The sequence below is a fragment of the Orcinus orca genome, chromosome 11 (assembly GCF_937001465.1).
Source record: "Orcinus orca chromosome 11, mOrcOrc1.1, whole genome shotgun sequence".
Lineage (NCBI taxonomy): Eukaryota > Metazoa > Chordata > Mammalia > Artiodactyla > Delphinidae > Orcinus > Orcinus orca.
The window spans coordinates 97,581,461-97,599,632 of NC_064569.1; the positions used below are offsets into that span (position 1 = coordinate 97,581,461).

General features: G+C 56.5%; 1 protein-coding gene across 1 annotated transcript; it reads right to left on the reverse strand.

Moving 5' to 3' along the window:
* Positions 1 to 421: 421 nt before the first annotated feature.
* PNPLA5 (patatin like phospholipase domain containing 5) lies at positions 422 to 11,937 on the reverse strand. Its single transcript, XM_004286981.1, is given in 13 exon segments — positions 422 to 505; positions 758 to 851; positions 1,091 to 1,207; positions 3,431 to 3,476; positions 3,479 to 3,555; positions 5,493 to 5,559; positions 5,562 to 5,640; positions 6,581 to 6,591; positions 6,747 to 6,803; positions 8,107 to 8,308; positions 8,580 to 8,689; positions 9,812 to 9,944; positions 11,881 to 11,937. Coding segments are annotated over 13 exon segments (1,134 nt in total).
* Positions 11,938 to 18,172: the final 6,235 nt, after the last annotated feature.

Consider the following 18,172-nt stretch of genomic DNA (forward strand, 5'->3'; position numbering starts at 1 on the left):
CAGCGCCCCCATATGGAAATTCCAGAACCAAGATGTGTGTCTCACCTCCCGCCTTCCTTTCTCCCACTGATGACACAGACGCAGGGTGACCTGGGCACATGGCGACCCGGGGTGGACTGAGGCTGCACCTTGCCCAGAAAAGAAGTAGCCGGGGCCCCAGGAGCGGGGGCTACAGAAGGACTCGGGGGCCCTCTTCCAGCCCTTGGAGGCCACCCTGCCCACAAGGCCTGGGACAAGAGTCTCTGTCCTCTCGGTCCTCCATGTGGCTGACAATTCCAGTGCCCACCCTGGGCTAGGGGCCGGGCTCTGAGCTCAGGAGATGGGTCAGGACTCACGGACTCGGGGCAGATGTAGGCACAGGACCAGGGCCACAATGGAATTCAGGAGAGGCCAGTCACTGGGCTGGTCCAACTTGGTATCCTCAGGCCTGATGGGCGGGTCTGGGCTCCTTGGCCAGGTCCTTGGGAGGAGCAGCCTCAGGCTGGAGGGGGCTGGTGACCAGTAGCTGCAGAGGAAGAGGACGTCGGCGAATGTGGTTTTCAGAGCTTGGGGTTGGGTGAAGCCTGGATCTCTCTTCTCCCAGACCTTGCAATAAGCCCTTTTTCTGGCTGAGCGGGGATTGCAGAAAGGTTCCAGGGTGCCACTCCCTGGGAGCGCTGCACTGATTTCCACTGGGTGTGGGAGGACTGCCGGGGTCTCCAGCCAGAAGGGAGGGCAGGTCGGGGAGAGGTGGGCAGCCCCAACCCAGACCCCACACAGGGCCCGTGGAGATGTCTGGAAGGATGGCAGAAGGACCGGTGGGGACCTGGCAGAGCAGGGAGATCCACTCGTCCTCCGTGAGCTCAGGCCGTCTCTGTGAAGCAGGCAGAGTGACTCCCCCCAGACTGACCGATGCGATGGGTCAGCTGCTGCATCTAGCCCATCACAGGTCTGGCCCACAGCTGGGACCAAACACGTGTGCTGGGGGCTGCGCGGATGGAGGGACAGGGAAACGGATGGTGTGACTGCCTGTCCAGGGTCCGGGGAAACAGCTGGCGCCTTCCCTTCCCAGCTCAGCCACTCCCGTTCTGCCCCGGTCTGCCCGTCTCACCTGCCTCGCCCGAGGAGCTGGTCCTTCATCCTGGAATAGACTTTGAGGACCAAGTTCCTCAGCCAGCCCCGCATCCACCGCAGGTCGGCCGTCATGTCGGGCAGCCACGCCACCACCCTGGAGGGAGAGGCGGGCACAGCTCCGCCACCCGGCCAAGCCCAAGCGAGCAGCGCCCCCAAGCCCACCGTCCCCACGGGTCCAGAGCAGAGCCGGGGGGCCTGCAACGAGGCGCCAGGGCTAAAGGAAAGGGAAGGGGGTGTTGGCTCCACCGCAGAGCAGGCTGGACACACAGGCACCTGCAGAGGCCTGAGGGGGCGGGGACTGATCCCCGATGGACTCTGAACTTGGTGGAGGCCGCTGGGCCCTTTGGGTCATCAGCTCCACAGGGCACAAGTGGGAAGCCCAGGGGTGGAAAGGGCGGGGCTTTGGGGTCAGGCTGGCTTGGGATGCAGCCCGCTCCCCTGTTCATCAGCTGTGTGACCTGGGTGGGTCAGGGAACCTCTCTGGGCCTCGGTTTCTCACAGCCAAGTGAGGATCATTACCTCACCTCCTCCGTGTTTCTGTCCCTTCCTCTCTCTCCTCCCCAGACCAGCCCCTGCCCTCCATCCTCCACGCCCCTTCATCCACTACCCTCTCGGCAGCCAGCAACTTTCTAGACACACATCTGACCTTGGTCCTCTCTTGCTCAGCGCCCTCCCATGGCTGCCATGGCCACTCATGACCAGCAGAGGGCAGCATCATCCAGCTGTGGCTGAGGGGATACCTGGCCAGGCACCGTCTCAGACTTACTGGACACTGCAGGGCCTCCCCTCCCAATGTACTGCCCTTCAAGGGGCCTCTACACCAGGGCCTCAAACTGGGCAGACAGTCAGTCCACAGGGTGTAGCGTCACAGTGGACTGTCCCCTCATTTGTTCTGGACCTTCTGCCTCTATTATTGCAGCCTACACATTGAGATTGTAGGTTACAGAAAATACCAAATATGAATTTCCCTGCGGTCTGGGCGGGCCTCCCCATCAATGCTCATAAGTGGATTTTTTTTAACTGCAAAGGCTAGCACTTGCATTTATCCTTTTTGATTTCAACCTGTGGTTTCAGTCTAGAAGCTCTCAGCATAAGAGAAATTCATGTCAGCAGAAAGCTGTCTGCCAGCTTTGGGTCACCAGCAATTTAGACAGCAGGGATGAGCTAGTCATTAACTCAGCATGGAGCAGGACAGAGACTTGTGGCTCACTGTCGTAGACCTTCTTGTAGGGAATAGAGACGTTTTACAAATACAGATCTCTCCATGACACTTTCCTGCCCAAACCCTTCACTGCCTTCATGCAACCATCAGGATAAAGACCACACCCCTCACCTGGCTACAGACTCCTGCCTGTCCAGCCCTTGCCAGCCTCCTCAGCCCCATCTTGTACACACTCCACATTTTGGCCCCAGCCACAGCAGCCCCCCTTTCTGTTCCTCAGATGAGCCTTACTCCCTTCTGCCTTCTGCCCCAGGACCTTTGCACATGCTCTTTCATCCCTCTGGAACACTTTTCCCTTCCTTCTTTGCCTAGAGGACTCTTACTCATCCTTCAGATGATAGCTCAAAAGATATCTCCCCTAGGTAACCTTTCCTGACCAGATAGACCCTCTTGTGAACTGTCCCAGTTCACAGCCAGTGTAGACCTCTCCTAGGAATCTACAGCCAGGGTAGACCTCTCTAGGTATCCCTAGGCACAGCTGGAGTGCACAGGGGAATGTGTGATGATCGGTGGGCTGTGAGCTCCGCAAGGCAAGGGACTGGGTCTGAGTCAGTGCTGCCTCCCAGCTCCCAGCCCAGACTTGGCCCTTGGTAGACCCTCAATAGCTATTGATGGAATGAACGAACAAACAATGCAGAGTGATCCATTAACCAGCAGAGTTAGAACCGTTAGTGAGGGCCTAACTACAGCCAATCTGCCCTGGAAAGGCCTCGTTTTGTAGAAAAGGAATCTGAGGCCCAGAGAGGTCAAGATACCTGGCCCGGGCCACACAGTTAATCTGAGGCAGACCAGCCCCTAGAGTTATCCTCAGAAACATCACATTTTCTCTGAGGCTCTGACAGGTGCAACAGTGGGCCAAAGATCCTAGAGGCAGGAGGGGCCTCAGATTGATGGGTCACAGCTGCTACCCCGCCTTCCCATCAGTCCTGTCTTGCAGAGGAGACCACCAGACTCCTCGGGGTCATGCAGCCAACAGCAGGCGGCGTCGGGACACCAGCCGGGCTCTGCCCCCCACAGTGTTCCGGCCGCCCTTCCTGCCACGGGCAATGGTCTCAACGAGCCAGGCCCTTCCCAGTACCCCTGGCCGGGCCTCACCTTCTGCTCTGGAAGTAGACATACTCAAAGGGCCGTGTGCAAGGTACGTTAGCGCCCACCCAGGGCCCGCCTGGCAGAAGGAAGCCCTGGTGCGGGGGTCCCTCAGACAGGCTTTCCTCAGTGCTACAAGAGAGGCCATGGTGGCCCACCCCTTCCCCCAGCCACCCCCTCAAGGTCACCCTCAGGGAAGATAGCCCGAGCCCCTCTCTACCTCGCACAGGCCACGAAGGACCTCCCCACCCTCAGCCGGTCTGCAGAGGAAGCAGCTGCATTTACGGAACCCCTACCAGGCTCCCTTGTTATTCTTGAAATGACAGAGTGCACCCCTTTCGCAGATGAGCAGACTGAGGCTCAGAGTGAAGTGACTCGCCCAAGCCCATTGCCGGGGAGTGGCAGGGCCAGGATGGACCCAAGGCCTGTCAGGCTCCCCACGCTGCTTCCATCTCTCCCGCCCCTCTGGAAAGTCTGCTGTGGCCCCCAGGGTGGGACAAGTGTCCCCCCATACTTCCCTGGCTAACAGCAACACATCAGCGGTATTAATAACAGCAGCCGTGACCACGTGACCACTTCCCGAGCCCCCAGCCCCTTAACGGACCAGAGCGGAAGGGCCCGGCATCCTGGCCGGGGCAGAGGCGGAGCCCGAATCCCGGCCTCCAGACCACGGCTCGGCCACGCACACACCACCAGCCTCGACTCGGGGTTCACGAACAACAGTCCCAGGACCCGGCACCCCGTTATCTGCCATGTGGCCTAGGACGAGTCCCTTCCTGTTCCTGGGCTTAGGTCACCTCCTCTGAAAAATGGGAACACGGGCAGGACCTACCTCCCTGGGGAAGGTGAGGATCAAGGGATGTGCGTAAGGGCGGGGCCTGAGGGGGCGGTCTCTGCCCCATCTGAGAGGCTCTCTGGTGCTCCCATGTGGCTGCAGAGACACTGCCAGAGTCCCAGAGCCCCAAGCCTGGGCCTCAGGGGCTCAGCGCAGATCCAGGCCCCCTTCTGCGTGCCCTGTGTGGTGTCCTGCGCAGAAAGAGGTGCCCTCCTTATCCCTTTGCCCACCCCCTTGTCCCTGCTCTGGCCTCGACCACCATCATCTCTCCACCCAGCCTCCCACCGTGTCAGCCTGTCCCCTCCTGGCTAAGTACAGCAAACACTAGACCCAGAGTTCAGAGCAGTAGCGAACTCTGAAAAGGAGGGGTCGCCCCCCACCCCGGGGGCTCTCCATCTCTCCTCCTGCAGCTTTCAAGGCCGCCTGCCCCACCCTCCCAGCCTCCCCAGGCTCATCTCTGCTACCCCACCCCTCCCTCAGCCACAAGGGCCTCCAACTCTCCCCCACCAAACCCAGGACATTTGCACCTGCTGTGCCCGCTACCTGGATGCTCACCTTCCCCCTCTTTTGCTTGGCCAACTCCTCCTTTCAAGTCTCACTGAGATGCCACTCAAACTCCCACTCCCACCACCATTACATGTGCCTATCCTTTCCTGTTGAGGCAATTGTGACCTTTAGGTCACGGAGCAAGAGAGCTGACTAAATGGTTTGTTAGCTGTGTGGCCTTGGGCAAGTCACTTAAGCTCTCTGTGCTATGGTTTCCTCAACTGTCCAATGGGGACAATTCAGTACCATCCTCAGAGAATTATTGGGGGGGGATGAAATGAGTCCATCTCCATCTGGAGAGTCCAGAACCTTCTGTGTGTGCCTCTCCTCTGTCCCTCAGCACCTCTTGCCCTTCCCTGGGCAGTGGGCAAAGACCTGGCTTTCTCAGACACAGGCATGTGCTCGAATCCCCCAATTGCAGGCTCTGAGACCTTGGTGAGCCCCTTCCCCTCTCTGAGCTTCAGTTTCCTCATCAGTGAAATGGGCTAAGGAAAACGGGCCCCCAGTTGTGGTGAGGAGTGAAGGGGGCAGCATGAAAGCAGCCCCAGCACCACGCCTAGCACTTAGATTGTCGATAAATGAGTCCTCTTTCAGACCACGAGAACCTTCTGGGCAGGGTCCCTGGCCCTGGGCTCCTGCGTGCAGGGCACCTGGTAGGTGAGCAGGTATAGGACGGGAGGGGCAGTAGCAGCCTCCAGCTCCGGGGAGAGCTGCTCAAAGTCGAGCACATCCCTGACCAGCACATTGGGCACTGGCCTCTGTCACAGTCAGCATCCCGGGTCCCATCCGTTGGGGCTGGGGGCTCCTTAGATACCAACGTCCACAGCACTGGTGAGTCCTGGGTCGGGGAGAGGAGGGATGCAACAGGTCAGCACATCTGGAGCCCCCCGGTGACAGTGGCCTACCCAGCTCTGGGGACCCGGTTGCCACAGGAAGGATGGACCCGTGGCTTGCCCTGAATGACTCCGTCCTGTGCTCCCCGACCCTGCCCTGCCCCCCGATTCCTACGCACCTGCTAGTGGTTAACAGACCCCAGGCCCTGAAGACTCAGCCCAAGGTTCAGATCCTGTGGTCACCACCTGCTATAGCTCTGTGATCTAACAGCTCCATGCTTGGTTTCCCTCCCTGAGAAAGGGGAAAATTAAGACCTACTGCATACGGCTGTTCCGAGAATTAGATGTGATAAATATAGAAAGCTCAAGCCCAGGTCTGGGCACAATATGTGCTCAGCAAATGCTTCCAGCTGCCGTGTGTTTGGGGCTGTAGAGCAGGGGTCAGGGCAAGGGCTCTGGAGCCAGACGGCCTGAGTTCAAATCTCAGTTCTACCACTTTGAAGAGCATTGCCCTGTGGGATGACATCCAAGCTCTCCAGCTAAGAAACCTCTCTGGCCCACCCAGTGCTCTGTCACTCACACACACACACACACACACACACACACACACACACACACACACACACGCTCTCCTGCAGCCCCACTGAGGTATGTGCCCCCAAGGTACCAAGCTCTGTTCCTTTGCGCTTGCCCTTCTTCCCTCTGCCTAGAGTGCCCTCTTCCTTTCCATCCTCAATCTCTCTATAGTCTTCATCACTAGTTAAAACCCAGCTTATATGTCACCACCTCCAGGAAGCCCTCCTTGCCCACCTAACCCATTGGGCTGGGTTAGGTGCCCCCTCTGGGTTCCCACGGCCCTGAGCATCCCTCCATCACCCTGGGGAAATGCTCTCTCTGGATCTGTCTCCCTCGCACCAGGTGGTGGGCAGCTTGAGAGTAGGACACATGTGTGATTCCTCTCTGTGTCCCCAGCTCAGGCCAAACATAGAGCAGATGCTGAGGAAGAGAATGAGTGAGCTGAGGTCGCTAAAAACTCAAACAGCTGAAAAGCGGGGTTCACCTGGCACTCACGTGGGGGGGATCCCCAGCTACTGTGGAGGCTGCCACCTACCACATCTCTCCAGGAACCTCAGGGCGTCCAGGTAGCCTTGTCTGCAGTTGTCGGTCACTCCCTGCCAACACACAGGTCAGGGTGGGATGGGGAAGGCCTGGCCCTGCCCCTCGAGTTGGTGGTCACAGGCCAGAGACTCATCTTCAACTGCAAGTGATCCCAGGGCAGCCTATGCTTCCCAAGACACCCCTCAGCAGGGCTCAAGGAAGCTGAGGGTCCCTGCCCAGCACTGGGCAGAGAGGGTCCCAGGACCTCAGGTGGAGCAGATCTGCTTGAGTGGCCTTCGTCCCCGCAGCCTCGTTCACTTTCTGGCTCTGAGACTCCCTGGCTGCGGGCTCTTGCTCCAGACGCTACTCTCTGGCCTCAGTTCCATCCCCTGAGAAACAGGCCTGGCCAGAGATTCCTGGTTCCCTGAAGATCAGTACATGGTGGTTCCCTTTGCCCTTTGATGCTCACTGCCAGAACTGCCAGGACCAGCCTGAGGTGGCAGAGGAGTGCCGGGGCCCAGCCCTGTCTGTCTCAAACAGAGCCCCACTCGTGGGGGAAAAGTACCCGCAGGTCCAGGAAGGAGCTCTGCCTTCCCTTTCTGTGTGACCTCCAGACATCCACACTGTCTTTCTGAGAGCCTTGCCTTCCTTGTCTATAAAGTAGGGCTGAGATTTTCTGTCCACCCCATGGGCGTAGGGAGGATCAGCTTAAATGAACAGGACCTTGTTTCATAAATTACAAAATACTGCAGGACCATAAGAGGTGTGAAGGAATAGGGGAGGGCCAGGATGCGATTGGGGTGGAGGAACGTGTGATGACAGTAAACTGTTGGCAAGAAATACTTCCAGAAATACCAAGGGGCAAAAGGCAGGAAATGCGGGTCTACTGTCCATCGTTTTCTGTGCTTGTGCCTTGCCACCATACAGAGAGTCAATCTGGCCACTCTCTAGGGCAGCATTTAAGAGCGTGGGTCTGGGCTAGCTGCGGATTTGAAGCCTGGCTCTGCTGCTTCCAGGCTGTGTGACTTTGAAGAAGTTGCTTAACCTCTCTGAGCCTTGGTATCCTCCCCCAAGAAACTGAGGTGACAACAGTACCTTGTCACAGAGCCTGACCCAGAAGAGCATCAGCAGAGGCCTGGCTTAAACCGAAGTTCAGCAGAGTTGGCCTTGGTGCACTGCCTTGAAGTGGGGGACGAGTAAGGATACAACTGGAGCCCAGGCTGAGTTCAAGGGCTTGGCTGTGAGACTCAGGACATGTGTCCTGACTGCCCTGAGGCTGTGGGGAGGGCTCAGGGGCACAGAGTCTGTCTCAAGGGGGCACTAGATCACAGCCAAACCTCTAACACCTTCAAGGCCGTTCACGGGGTCCCGACCTACCTCGGGGCTGGAAGTGACCCCCGGGAAGAAGTTCTTGGTGCAGATCTGGAAGGTGGCATTGAAGGCGTTCAGCTCATGCATGCTGGCCAAGCTGCTCTGGGGGCAGATGTCCACTGTCCCGTGGAAGGGAGACACGGTGATGGTGGAGGGGGAGTCCACAAAGGGCAAGTTGTTGCTCAGAGCGCCGTCGATGTCGTGCTGCAGTTCAGGCGGCCGTGCTGCTCTCAGGGTGCCCTCTGCCCACACAGCCCCGAAGCCACCCCAGGAAATACGCTGCAGCCAGTCACCTCTAGCTGCCCCAAACCACTAGGTGGACCCCAGTCCAGGATGCTCTGAGCACCCCGGGAGCAGTGGGGGGAGGGACCCAGGAGCACTGTTTTCTCCACCCACACACCTCTCAGCAGTAGGGACCCGGGCGGCCCAGAGCACAAGGCAGGGCCCGGTCATTGAGCCCCCAAAGCGCACTTACCTCCCCTCTGAACTCGGGGGGAATCATCCCACAGTAGAAAGGGAAGGATAAGGTGCAGACCAAGGCCCGGGGAAAAAAGTCAGTGGCAACACGATTGTTCAGAACCTGCTCTGGGCATGGTGTCTAACCTGAGAGCAGTCTGCACCGGTGGGTGTCAGGAGTGCTGTGTCCAGGGAGGGGCGCTGAGGGCCAGGGAGGCGTCGCCACATCCCAGCCAAGTTCTCAAAGTTAAGAAGGGATCTGAGGGAATTCCCTGGTGGTCCAGTGGTTAGAGCTCCACACGTCCACTGCTGGGGGCACAGGTTCGATCCCTGGTGGGGGAAGTAAGATCTCGGAAGCCGTGAGGCACAGCAAAAAAAAAAAAAAAAAAGGGGATTTGAACACAGGTTCATCTTGACACCCGCCCTCCTCTTCCTACTGACAGGACCCTTGCTGACTCAGGACTGCTGCAGAAACCTTTCCCCCAAGGACAGACAGGCATCAAGTACCATTTCTCCTTCATCCAACATCCAGGAATTCCCCACTGAGAATCTAGTTATGTCTCCCAAAGTGCGTTCCCTGGACACTGGTCCTACCACGGGTACCTCAAACAAGAAATCCTGTTTCTCTCCCCACTTGGAAAACATGGTCTACTCTTCCCAGTAGAGGCTCTGACAAGTCCTGCAGTGAAAAAGATGCTTAACAGAGACCCTGACGCTAGTGACTAGTGACGTTTGGGGCTGGAGAATTCTCTGATGGGGGAAGGGCCGCTGTCCTGTGCACTGCAGGATGTTTAGCAACCGTCCCTGGTCTGTATCCCCGAGATGCCAGTACTTAGTGCCCATGTGCACATCCTGGGGATGGGCCAGGATCTTCCAGGAGCATTTCACCCAGGACCCAAGACCCAGATTTGACAAGTGGATGCCAGCCTACTTGGGTTCTGGAGTGGACTCTGCCACTGAGGTTTGGGACAAGTCACTGCCTCTCTCTGGGCCTCAGTTTCCCCACCTGTAAGTCGGGGAAATTGAGCTACATCATAGACCTCAACCTTTTCAAGAATGAGGGTCTCACTTCACGCACACACCTGGGGAGTCGCCTGGCAATTGTCATTTTAGCATCCACTGATGGAGAAAATACCGAAGGACCAAGAGCTGCTGTGAATTCAGCGACACTTGGGTAAAGGTGAGCAGTGTATTGGTCACAACAAATACTGGAAAATGCTTGTCCCTGTGTGTCCAAAGTGATCTGTTTACCTCCATCACAGGCTTGCATAGTGTGGACCCAGGTCTGGGGCCTCCACCGGTTCCCTTCCACGTGCCCAATGCCCAGCATGGAGCCTGGGCACAGCAGGTCCTGACTAAGTCTAGAGGCAACAGGGCCGTGGGCCTGGGGGGCAGGCATAGGGACCAGAGAGTCCACCCAAGTCCCACTTTAAGAAGTCCAGGAGAATGATTTGCACAGAGTATTTATAAAAAGACTTCAGACGACCAGCTCTGAGGCTTTGCCTGTAAGACATTGGAGTCCGAGCTACTCCGGACAGATGGGACTTGAGGGGCTGGCAGCGCCGTCCAAAGGCCCCCGCTGCTCAGTGTGTGCAGGGCGGAGGGACAGACAGAGACCAGCAGAGGCCCACGGAGAAGCGGGCAGGGGCTGGGATGGCTCCCCAGGCCTCCTTCAGGACGCAGGGTCCAACCTCCTTATTTGTCCTCAGGAGACCAAGGGTGGAAGGTCCCCCCTCAGGTGCCTTCCCAGGGCCAGGCACTGAGCAAAGTCTTTTCCCACGCAGCCCCCCAATCCTAGGAAGCAGAATTAGTATCCCTTTTCACAGATGAAGGGACTGGAGCCCAGAGATGCCAGGGGGCTCGCCCAAGTAACACAGCCAGTTAGGGCCAAGCTGGGCCAGGGGGCTGGGCCTCCAGGCCTGGGCTGCCCCCAAAATGCTGCCCTAATCCTGCAAGGGAAGAGGGGACCAACTCTTCACAGCATCACCAAGACTCGGCCCCCAAAAGGGGGGAAACCAGCCCTGGGGGTGACCCTGCTAACAGGTCAACCTCAGGGGGCCCGGGACTGTCCGGTGAGCAGGGCAGGTCCCCACATGACAGCCCTGGGACGGGGAGGACTTCTGAGTGCGGTGACCCAGAGCTTCAGCCTGCACTCCCACCCCCAACGAAGCCCACTCTTAGGGTGCCAGGTGCCACTGCTTCCCGTCCCATAGCTGGGGCGCTGACCACACTTCCATACGCCAGCCCCAGCCTTGAGGAGGGTCCAGGAGCAGCCACCTGACCCTGCCCCCCACCCAAGATGGAACAAAGGGGACTCCTGGCCCGGGGAACTCCCCTGAGACGAGAGCTGGGGCTCTGAGTGGACAGTAACACCCATTTAATAGATCTAAGCACCAAAGCCAACCTTCCTTCCTTCCTTTATCTCTTGTGCCCCACCTCCGTCCAAAAAGACCGTATGGGGGAATTCCCTGGTGGGCCAGTGGTTAAGACTCTGAGCTCTCACTGCCAAGGTCCCGGGTTCAATCCCTGGTCCAGGAACTAAGATCCCACAAGCCACACAGCGTGGCCGGGAAAAAAAAAAAAACGACTTATGAGGACTTGTAAAATATATCCACGATGTGATTTTATTATTTTTTTTTTTTTTTGATGAAAGAAATGGGGACAAGGGCAAGTACTGGAGGTGAAATCGAGGTTGACGATGAGACACAGCAGCAGACGGGGTGTCTGAGCTTCATCCTGAGAGAGCAGGAGGGTGTTTTAGATGGACTCTCGAAGGCAAAACCCAGAAATGTGAACACTGAGTGGCTGCAGTCTCAGGGCCTCTTGGGGAAGCCTAGGCTGGCCCAGACCCAACACCCTTTTCCCTGCACCCTGCCCTTCCCTCACTGTGTTCACCCCCGAAAGGGAATCAGTCAGGGAAGGCTGCCTGGAGGAGGGTTAGCGCAGGGCCTTGAAGGGAGGGAGGATGGTGGGAGGCAGAGATTCAAGAGGGACTTTCCAGAGCAAAGGCACAGAGGTGGGAAAGCATAAGGTGTGTCCGGGACTCAGTGAGGGGCCTGTGGGATGGACCAGAGGGCGTGGAGGGCAGTGATTCCAGATGAGGCTGCTGAGGCAGGTGGGGCTTTAGTGGGGAGGATAAGAGGGGACAGGGGTCTGGGCAGAGGGCATGGGTGTCAGCAGCAGGGCCCAGGCTGTGTCAGAACAGATGACAGTCGGTTTGCCCTCTGGGGCCCAAGGCCCAAGGCTCCAGGAAGGTGTCCGCGGCAGCTGACGGCCAGGCTCAGCTTCCTGGCTTCCCCTCTGCCTCCAGCCTCCCTCACCCTGAGCGGAATGCGGGCGGGTCGGGGTGGAAGGCCGGGCTCAGCAGGGCTGCGCATGCACTGCCCCCCTGGGAGCTTGTTTCTGCATCTGTGGAAAGGGAATAGCAATGCTGCCTCCATCTGGCCAGTGCCTGTTTATGAAAGATGGTGAGGTCACCGTCACCACCACCCGCTCCCTGTGGTGGGACGCACCACGGGGAGCTTGACTTAGGAGGCCTCAGGGATGCAGGAGGAAGAAGGGCCGGGACAGAGCCCTTCAGTCTCACCAGCCGTCAAGGCCAATGGCAACCTGCTTGTAAGGAGAGGTGTGGCTGAAGCAGGGCCACCTTTGTGTGCCGGCGGGACGGCAGGGGTGGGGCGGGCAGAGCCCGTTGGTGGGCAGCACAGACCACTGGGAAAGTGCCCCTAGAGCGGGCGACTGAGAGCCCGTGTCTCTGTGCCCTGCCAGGTGCCTGGTCCCATGCAGAAGGGCGCCCACAAGCCCCCGCTGAATAGACTCCAGGATGGGCCAGCCGGGGGCAAGCGCCTGTTTCCAGCACAGGACCAGGCAAAGTGAGACCCCTGCAGAGAGGCGTGTCCTTCTCCTGGCCCCAGGTCAGCACCCAGTCCTCTCCCCACATCTCTCCCTGGAGGAGGCAGCCCTCGCCCAGCCCACCCCCAGCTCCTGACACACCCACCCCGTCCCTCTTGGAGCTGCACCTCCAGCCTGGAATTTTCCATCACCTACAGCAACCTCCGCCCGCCACCTCTCCACTCCCTCTCATCCTCTCCCAGTGCCAGAGGTGGAGCATCACTGAGCCTCCCGCACTGTCTCGCTGCAGTCTCCTCAATCATCTCACCTCTTCCCTCCTTCCCTGGGACCCAGCAGGCAGGGGCCTCTCACCCCATCACCCGTAGCCTCCCACGCCCATGGCAAGGCGGCTCACAAACCTCCCCCGAGCGCCTTGCCGTCCCCCTCTTGCAGGTGTGAACCCAGCTCCTCCGAGACAGAACGCCCCCATGTGCTTCCAGATCCCTTCAGCCTGGCTGAACCCAGCCCCCCACCCCGCCCCTGCCACCGGGTCCTGCTGCTGTCTCGGTAGAGGGCTTGTAGATGTGGAGCTGATGGGAGCCCGGGGCGGCACACCTGAGCTGTTTCCCGACTCAGACCTCCCAGGCTGGGCCCCCACAGGCAAGTCACTTCCCCTCTCTGAGCCTGTTTCCTCACCAGACTGGGGCTGATAATGTCTACCTGTATCACTGCCAGCAGACCATGGGCCTTCCAAATCATCAGAAGGGTCACACACATACGCAGCAAAGAACAACGCAGACCATAGAAGGAAAGATTTAAAAAGACGCAATACAAACGAAAACAAAGCACAAGAAAGAACCAAACTCATCAGACGCAGACGCAGCATCAAAGAGTCTCTGGCTGCTGCAAGAGGAGCAGATGTACATGGACCAGCAAGGGCCATGCCTTCGAGGAAGAAGCGTGGTACTGTGGTGTGCATAGGATTGCACCCCTTGGGTGATTTTTTTTAAAAAGGAGGATAATAGGGGATATAAACACATGAGACTATAAGGATCGAACCTCTCTGGGAAGATCCACAAGGAACTAGAACGCTGGTGCCCCTGGGGAGCAGAGCTGGAGGGATTTACCAGGGGAGGCAGGATAGGGGTAGGGGCTTAAGAGGTACAAATCACTATATATAAAATAAATAAGCTACAAGGATATATTGTACAACACAGAGAATATAGCCAATGTTTTATAATAACTCTAAATGGAGTATAACCTTGAAAAATTGTGAATCATTACATTGCACACCTATCATTTATATAATATTGTAAATAAACTGTACCTCAATGAGAAAAAGGAAAACATAAAAGGCTGTATCCTTGGAGCAGCTTCTGGGAGCTGGGAGGGCAAGCAGAAGGCATATTCTAAGGACAGGAAAGAGGGTGGGAGCCTCCAATCGCCCGGGTCCAGCTCGCAGGTCAGCTAGCGGTCACGTCTTTCTTTTTTTTTTTTAATGTTTATTTATTTATTTATTTCTGGCCGTGTTGGGTCTTTGTTGCTGCCCGCGGGCTTTCTCTAGTTACGATGAGCAGGGGCTACTCTGCGTTGTGGTGTGCAGGTTTCTCATTGCAATGGCTTCTCTTGTTGCAGAGCATGGGCTCTAGGCATGCGGGCTTCAGTAGTTGTGGCACGTGGGCTTAGTAGTTGTGGCTCACGGGGTCTAGAGCGCAGGCTCAGTAGCTGTGGTGCATGGGCTTAGTTGCTCCGCGGCATGTGGGATCTTCCCGGACCAGGGCTCAAACCCGTGTACCCTGCACTGGCAGGTGGATTCTTAACCACTGCGCCAGCAGGGAAGTCCCAGTACCATACTGTTTTGATGACAGAAGCTTTGTAGTATAGTTTGCAGTCAGGGAGTATGATACCTCCAGCTCTGTTCTTCTTTCTCAAGATTGTTTTGGCTATTTGGTGTCTTTTGTGTTTCCATACAAATTTTAAAATTATTTGTTCTGTGAAACGCACATATTTATACAGTTCTGTGAAGATGCCATTGGTATTTTGATAGGGATTGCATTGAAATGAATCTGTAGATTACCCTGGGCTCCAAGGAATCGGCCTTGAATTAGAAATGTGTTGATGGTGCTGAGCTATCTAGACTGGGTTCGTGACTAAATCCAGTTGAGGCCTCTATATAAATTTTAAGATTCTGGTGGGTGCCTGTGGAAACCTACTTATCTTGCAGCTGCCCAAGGCAAGCCTTGTAAGTAAGTGCCCTTGCTTATTAAACCTGCCACGTATCAATCTGGAGTGGCCTACCTCTTTCTTTGGTCTCTCCCTGCCCCCCAAGTTGGGGTCCAGTCTCAGATTATACCTGAGGAGGCTGGGAAGCAACAGCAATGTGGACCCCTCACTCGGCCATCCACAGCAGCTGATACCCTTAACCTAAGGACACCAGCAGGCACAGGTGTCATGATCACACCTGTCCCTCCACAAGGTTGTTGTGGGGACTGACTCTGAGGGGTATAAGTACCCACAGAGGATCTCATAAATATTTGGGGAAATGAACTGTCCTCTAAATCAACCAGATAGACGTTTGGGCATCAAAATCCAGATCTTAATGTAAGTGTGATCCCCCCTGGATGTGGTTTCTGGGTAGGAGAATAAAAGGGGTGCAACTGGAGGCTAGGACTAGTGTAGCAGGCAACAGGGACGATGATGGTAGTGGGGCTGGGATTAAGATGGCCAGAGTAGAAGACATTCAGGAGGGAGAAGAGGCAGAACCCATGACTGAAGAGACTGGGGGTGGGGGGGGGAGCAATCTGGATGACACCCAGGTTTCTGCTCTGTGTGACTGGGTGGACAACAGTGTCATGGGCTGAGATGGGGATCTGGGAGACAGAGCAGACTTGGGACAGGTGATGAATTCAGCTCCGGGCATGTCTCTGGTGTCTGGGAAACGTCTAGGTCAGGGCCCCCATTTCTAGCTGAGGCAGGTGAGATCCAAGAGAGTGACGTGCCCCACCCCACACAGCAAGGTGCTGACCCCACTGAGGGGGGGGACTTTCCTGCCCCACTTCCTCACTATTGTTTAAAAGGTCTCGTGAGCAGAACAGAGCGTGGCTTCTATAAACGGAAACTGGCTCCCCTAACCTGCTCCCAGATGCAGCCCCATCAGGACACGTGCATGGCTCGTGGCTGCAGCCAGGTGACGGTGCATGAAGTCCATGGTACTGACCTCTCCGCTCGGGTCTATACTTGAAAATTTCCTTAAGACGAAGTTCCATCCAGACATGCCTTGTGCGTGAGCGAATATCCTATTATTCACCCACTGAACCTCTCTGTCGGCACTGCCCCGGGGTTGGACTCCACTTTTCTTGGGCTCTTTGTCTGCCCTTCTGTCCCGCTCAGGAGCTGAGCGGCCTTGGGGAGCCTGAGTCAGCAGCATCCTCACCTCAGAGACCGTGGGCCTCGGTGCTCACCCTGTCCTGAACCGACTCACCAGCCTGCTGGCAAGTAACCCCAGGCTGTCTCTAGAATGGACCCCAGCTGGGGGCAATCAGAGGTCCCGGCTGACTCTGGCCCCTGGGGAGAAATCGAACCACATCAGACAAAGCCCAGGACCACCTTACCCCACAGGCATAGCCATGCTGGGCCCCGGAGAGGCTCTGCCTGGAACCCCAAGGGACTCTGAGATCCAGGGACCCAGCTCACGCTCCAGTCCCCTTAACATTATCCCAGTTGGTCATCCAGCCTTGTGAGCGCCCCTGTGGATGGGGAACTTCCTTCTGATAAAGGAGCCCTCTTTCCCATGAGAGAAATCTATGAGAGTCTAACTCCCCACACCTGCCTCTGCTGGTTCCAGCTCAGCCCTCGGAGGCCTCAGAACAGATTCACTCCTGCCCAGGGACAGCCTTGCAGAGACAGGTACCCAGGACCTCAAACAGGTCCTTCTACCACTGCATCTCGGTCCATGTCTGGGTGGGTCTCCTGAGCGTGTTCCAGGTGGTCAGTGACCCCCTAAGATGCAGGACCCAGCACAGAAACTCCTGCTCCTGGGATAGCCATAGTGCTGACTTACCTCCTTCATTATGGACACTCTGCTTCTGTTAATGTGGCCCAGGGTCTCATCAGCCTTCGGTAAACCTTATCATACTGATGTCTGACAGGCAGTTTCCAGCCATTTAAATGCCACTTTGTTATAAAGCAGAAACTAACACACCGTTGTAAAGCAATTATACTCCAATAAAGATGTTAAAAAAAAAAAAAGTAAAAAGAGAGAGGTAAGATTACTTTTAATAATGTATTTTATTTAACTCAATATATCTAAAATATTATCGCTTCAACTTGCAATAAATATAAACAAGAATTAATAAGAGATTTTATTCTTTTTTTCCCCTAAGCCTTCTAAACCTTTTGCTTTTGAAACACATCTCAATTAGGATATTAAATTTTCAGCAAGCCGTGTTTCAAGTGCTCAGTAGCACAAGTGGCTGGCGGTGATCACATCGGACAGTGCAGGTCTAGAACCCAAGAAAGAAAGAAATTGACATCTCCTGGCACGTACTGCTTCCTAGACCCCTGGTGTCTCTGAGAGGAGTGAGTGGGTGGCTGCCCCCAGGGAGCCCGCCATCCATGGAGGAAGACACACAAGCAGGGATGACGGGCTGGGACGGGCTGGGATGGCCAGTGTGGGTTCAGAAGGGTGGAGTTCAGGGGCCAGCTGTTCCATGGAGACATGTCCAGGGATTCCAGAGGAAGAGCAATGTTTGAGCTGGGCCTTGGAGATTGAACAAGGATTCATCAGGTAGGGAAAAGAGGACAGGCACAGAGGGAAGAGCATGAGCAAAGGCACCGGGGCAGGGAGGAGGGAAGGATGAGAATCCAGTGTAGCCCGTGTGGGCAGGAGGGGGGGCGGGGCGGCAGGAGGCCTGGGTGTCAGGCTGAGTTTCTGTGTATTTTGTGCTTCAGGAACTGGATTTTGCAAACCTTGGGGTGGCTGTCCAAGGTCTCCCGGAGATAGTCACTAGGAGGCCAGTCTTGTACAGAAGCGCATCCACAGAGCACCGGAGGCTGGTCACCACGTCCCACCAACCCTCCCTTCTCAATCGTGGTCCCGCCTCTTTGCTCCCCAGTCCAGCCATCCTCTCTCCAGTGTCTACTGCTGTCAGAGCTCCACCAGCCGGCCTGCCCCGCCCTCTCCCATCTCCCCAGTGAATTATTTGGGGAATGACCTTTATCTCTTGTGGTCTTCCTTGGCAGAGGTCAAGAATCCTTTGATGGGCTTCCCTGGTGGTGCAATGGTTAAGAATCCGCCTGCCAATGCAGGGGACATGGGATCGAGCCCCAGTCCGGGAAGATCCCACATGCCGCACAGCAGCTAAGCCCGTGCACCACAACTACTGAGCCTGTGCTCTAGAGCCGGTGAGCCGCAACTACTGAGCCCATGTGCCACAACTACTGAGCCTGCACTCTAGAGCCCCTTCTCCACAACAAGAGAAGCCACCACAATGAGAAGCCCGCGCACCGCAACGAAGAGTAGCCCCCGCTCTCCACAACTAGAGAAAGCCCGCACGCAGCAACGAAGACCCAAGGCAGCCAAAGATAAATAAATAAAATAAAATAAATAAATAAATAAATAAGAACCCTTTGAGTTGGTTTCCTACGGTCCCTGGCTTTTGCTCCTGCTTTTAAGAAGTAAACTAATCTGGTGAATTCTTGTGTGATGACCACTGATCCCTGAGGACACCCGGATGCTGGCGCCAATCCCAGCCTGGTCCCGCCTTCCCCGAGGGACCCAGG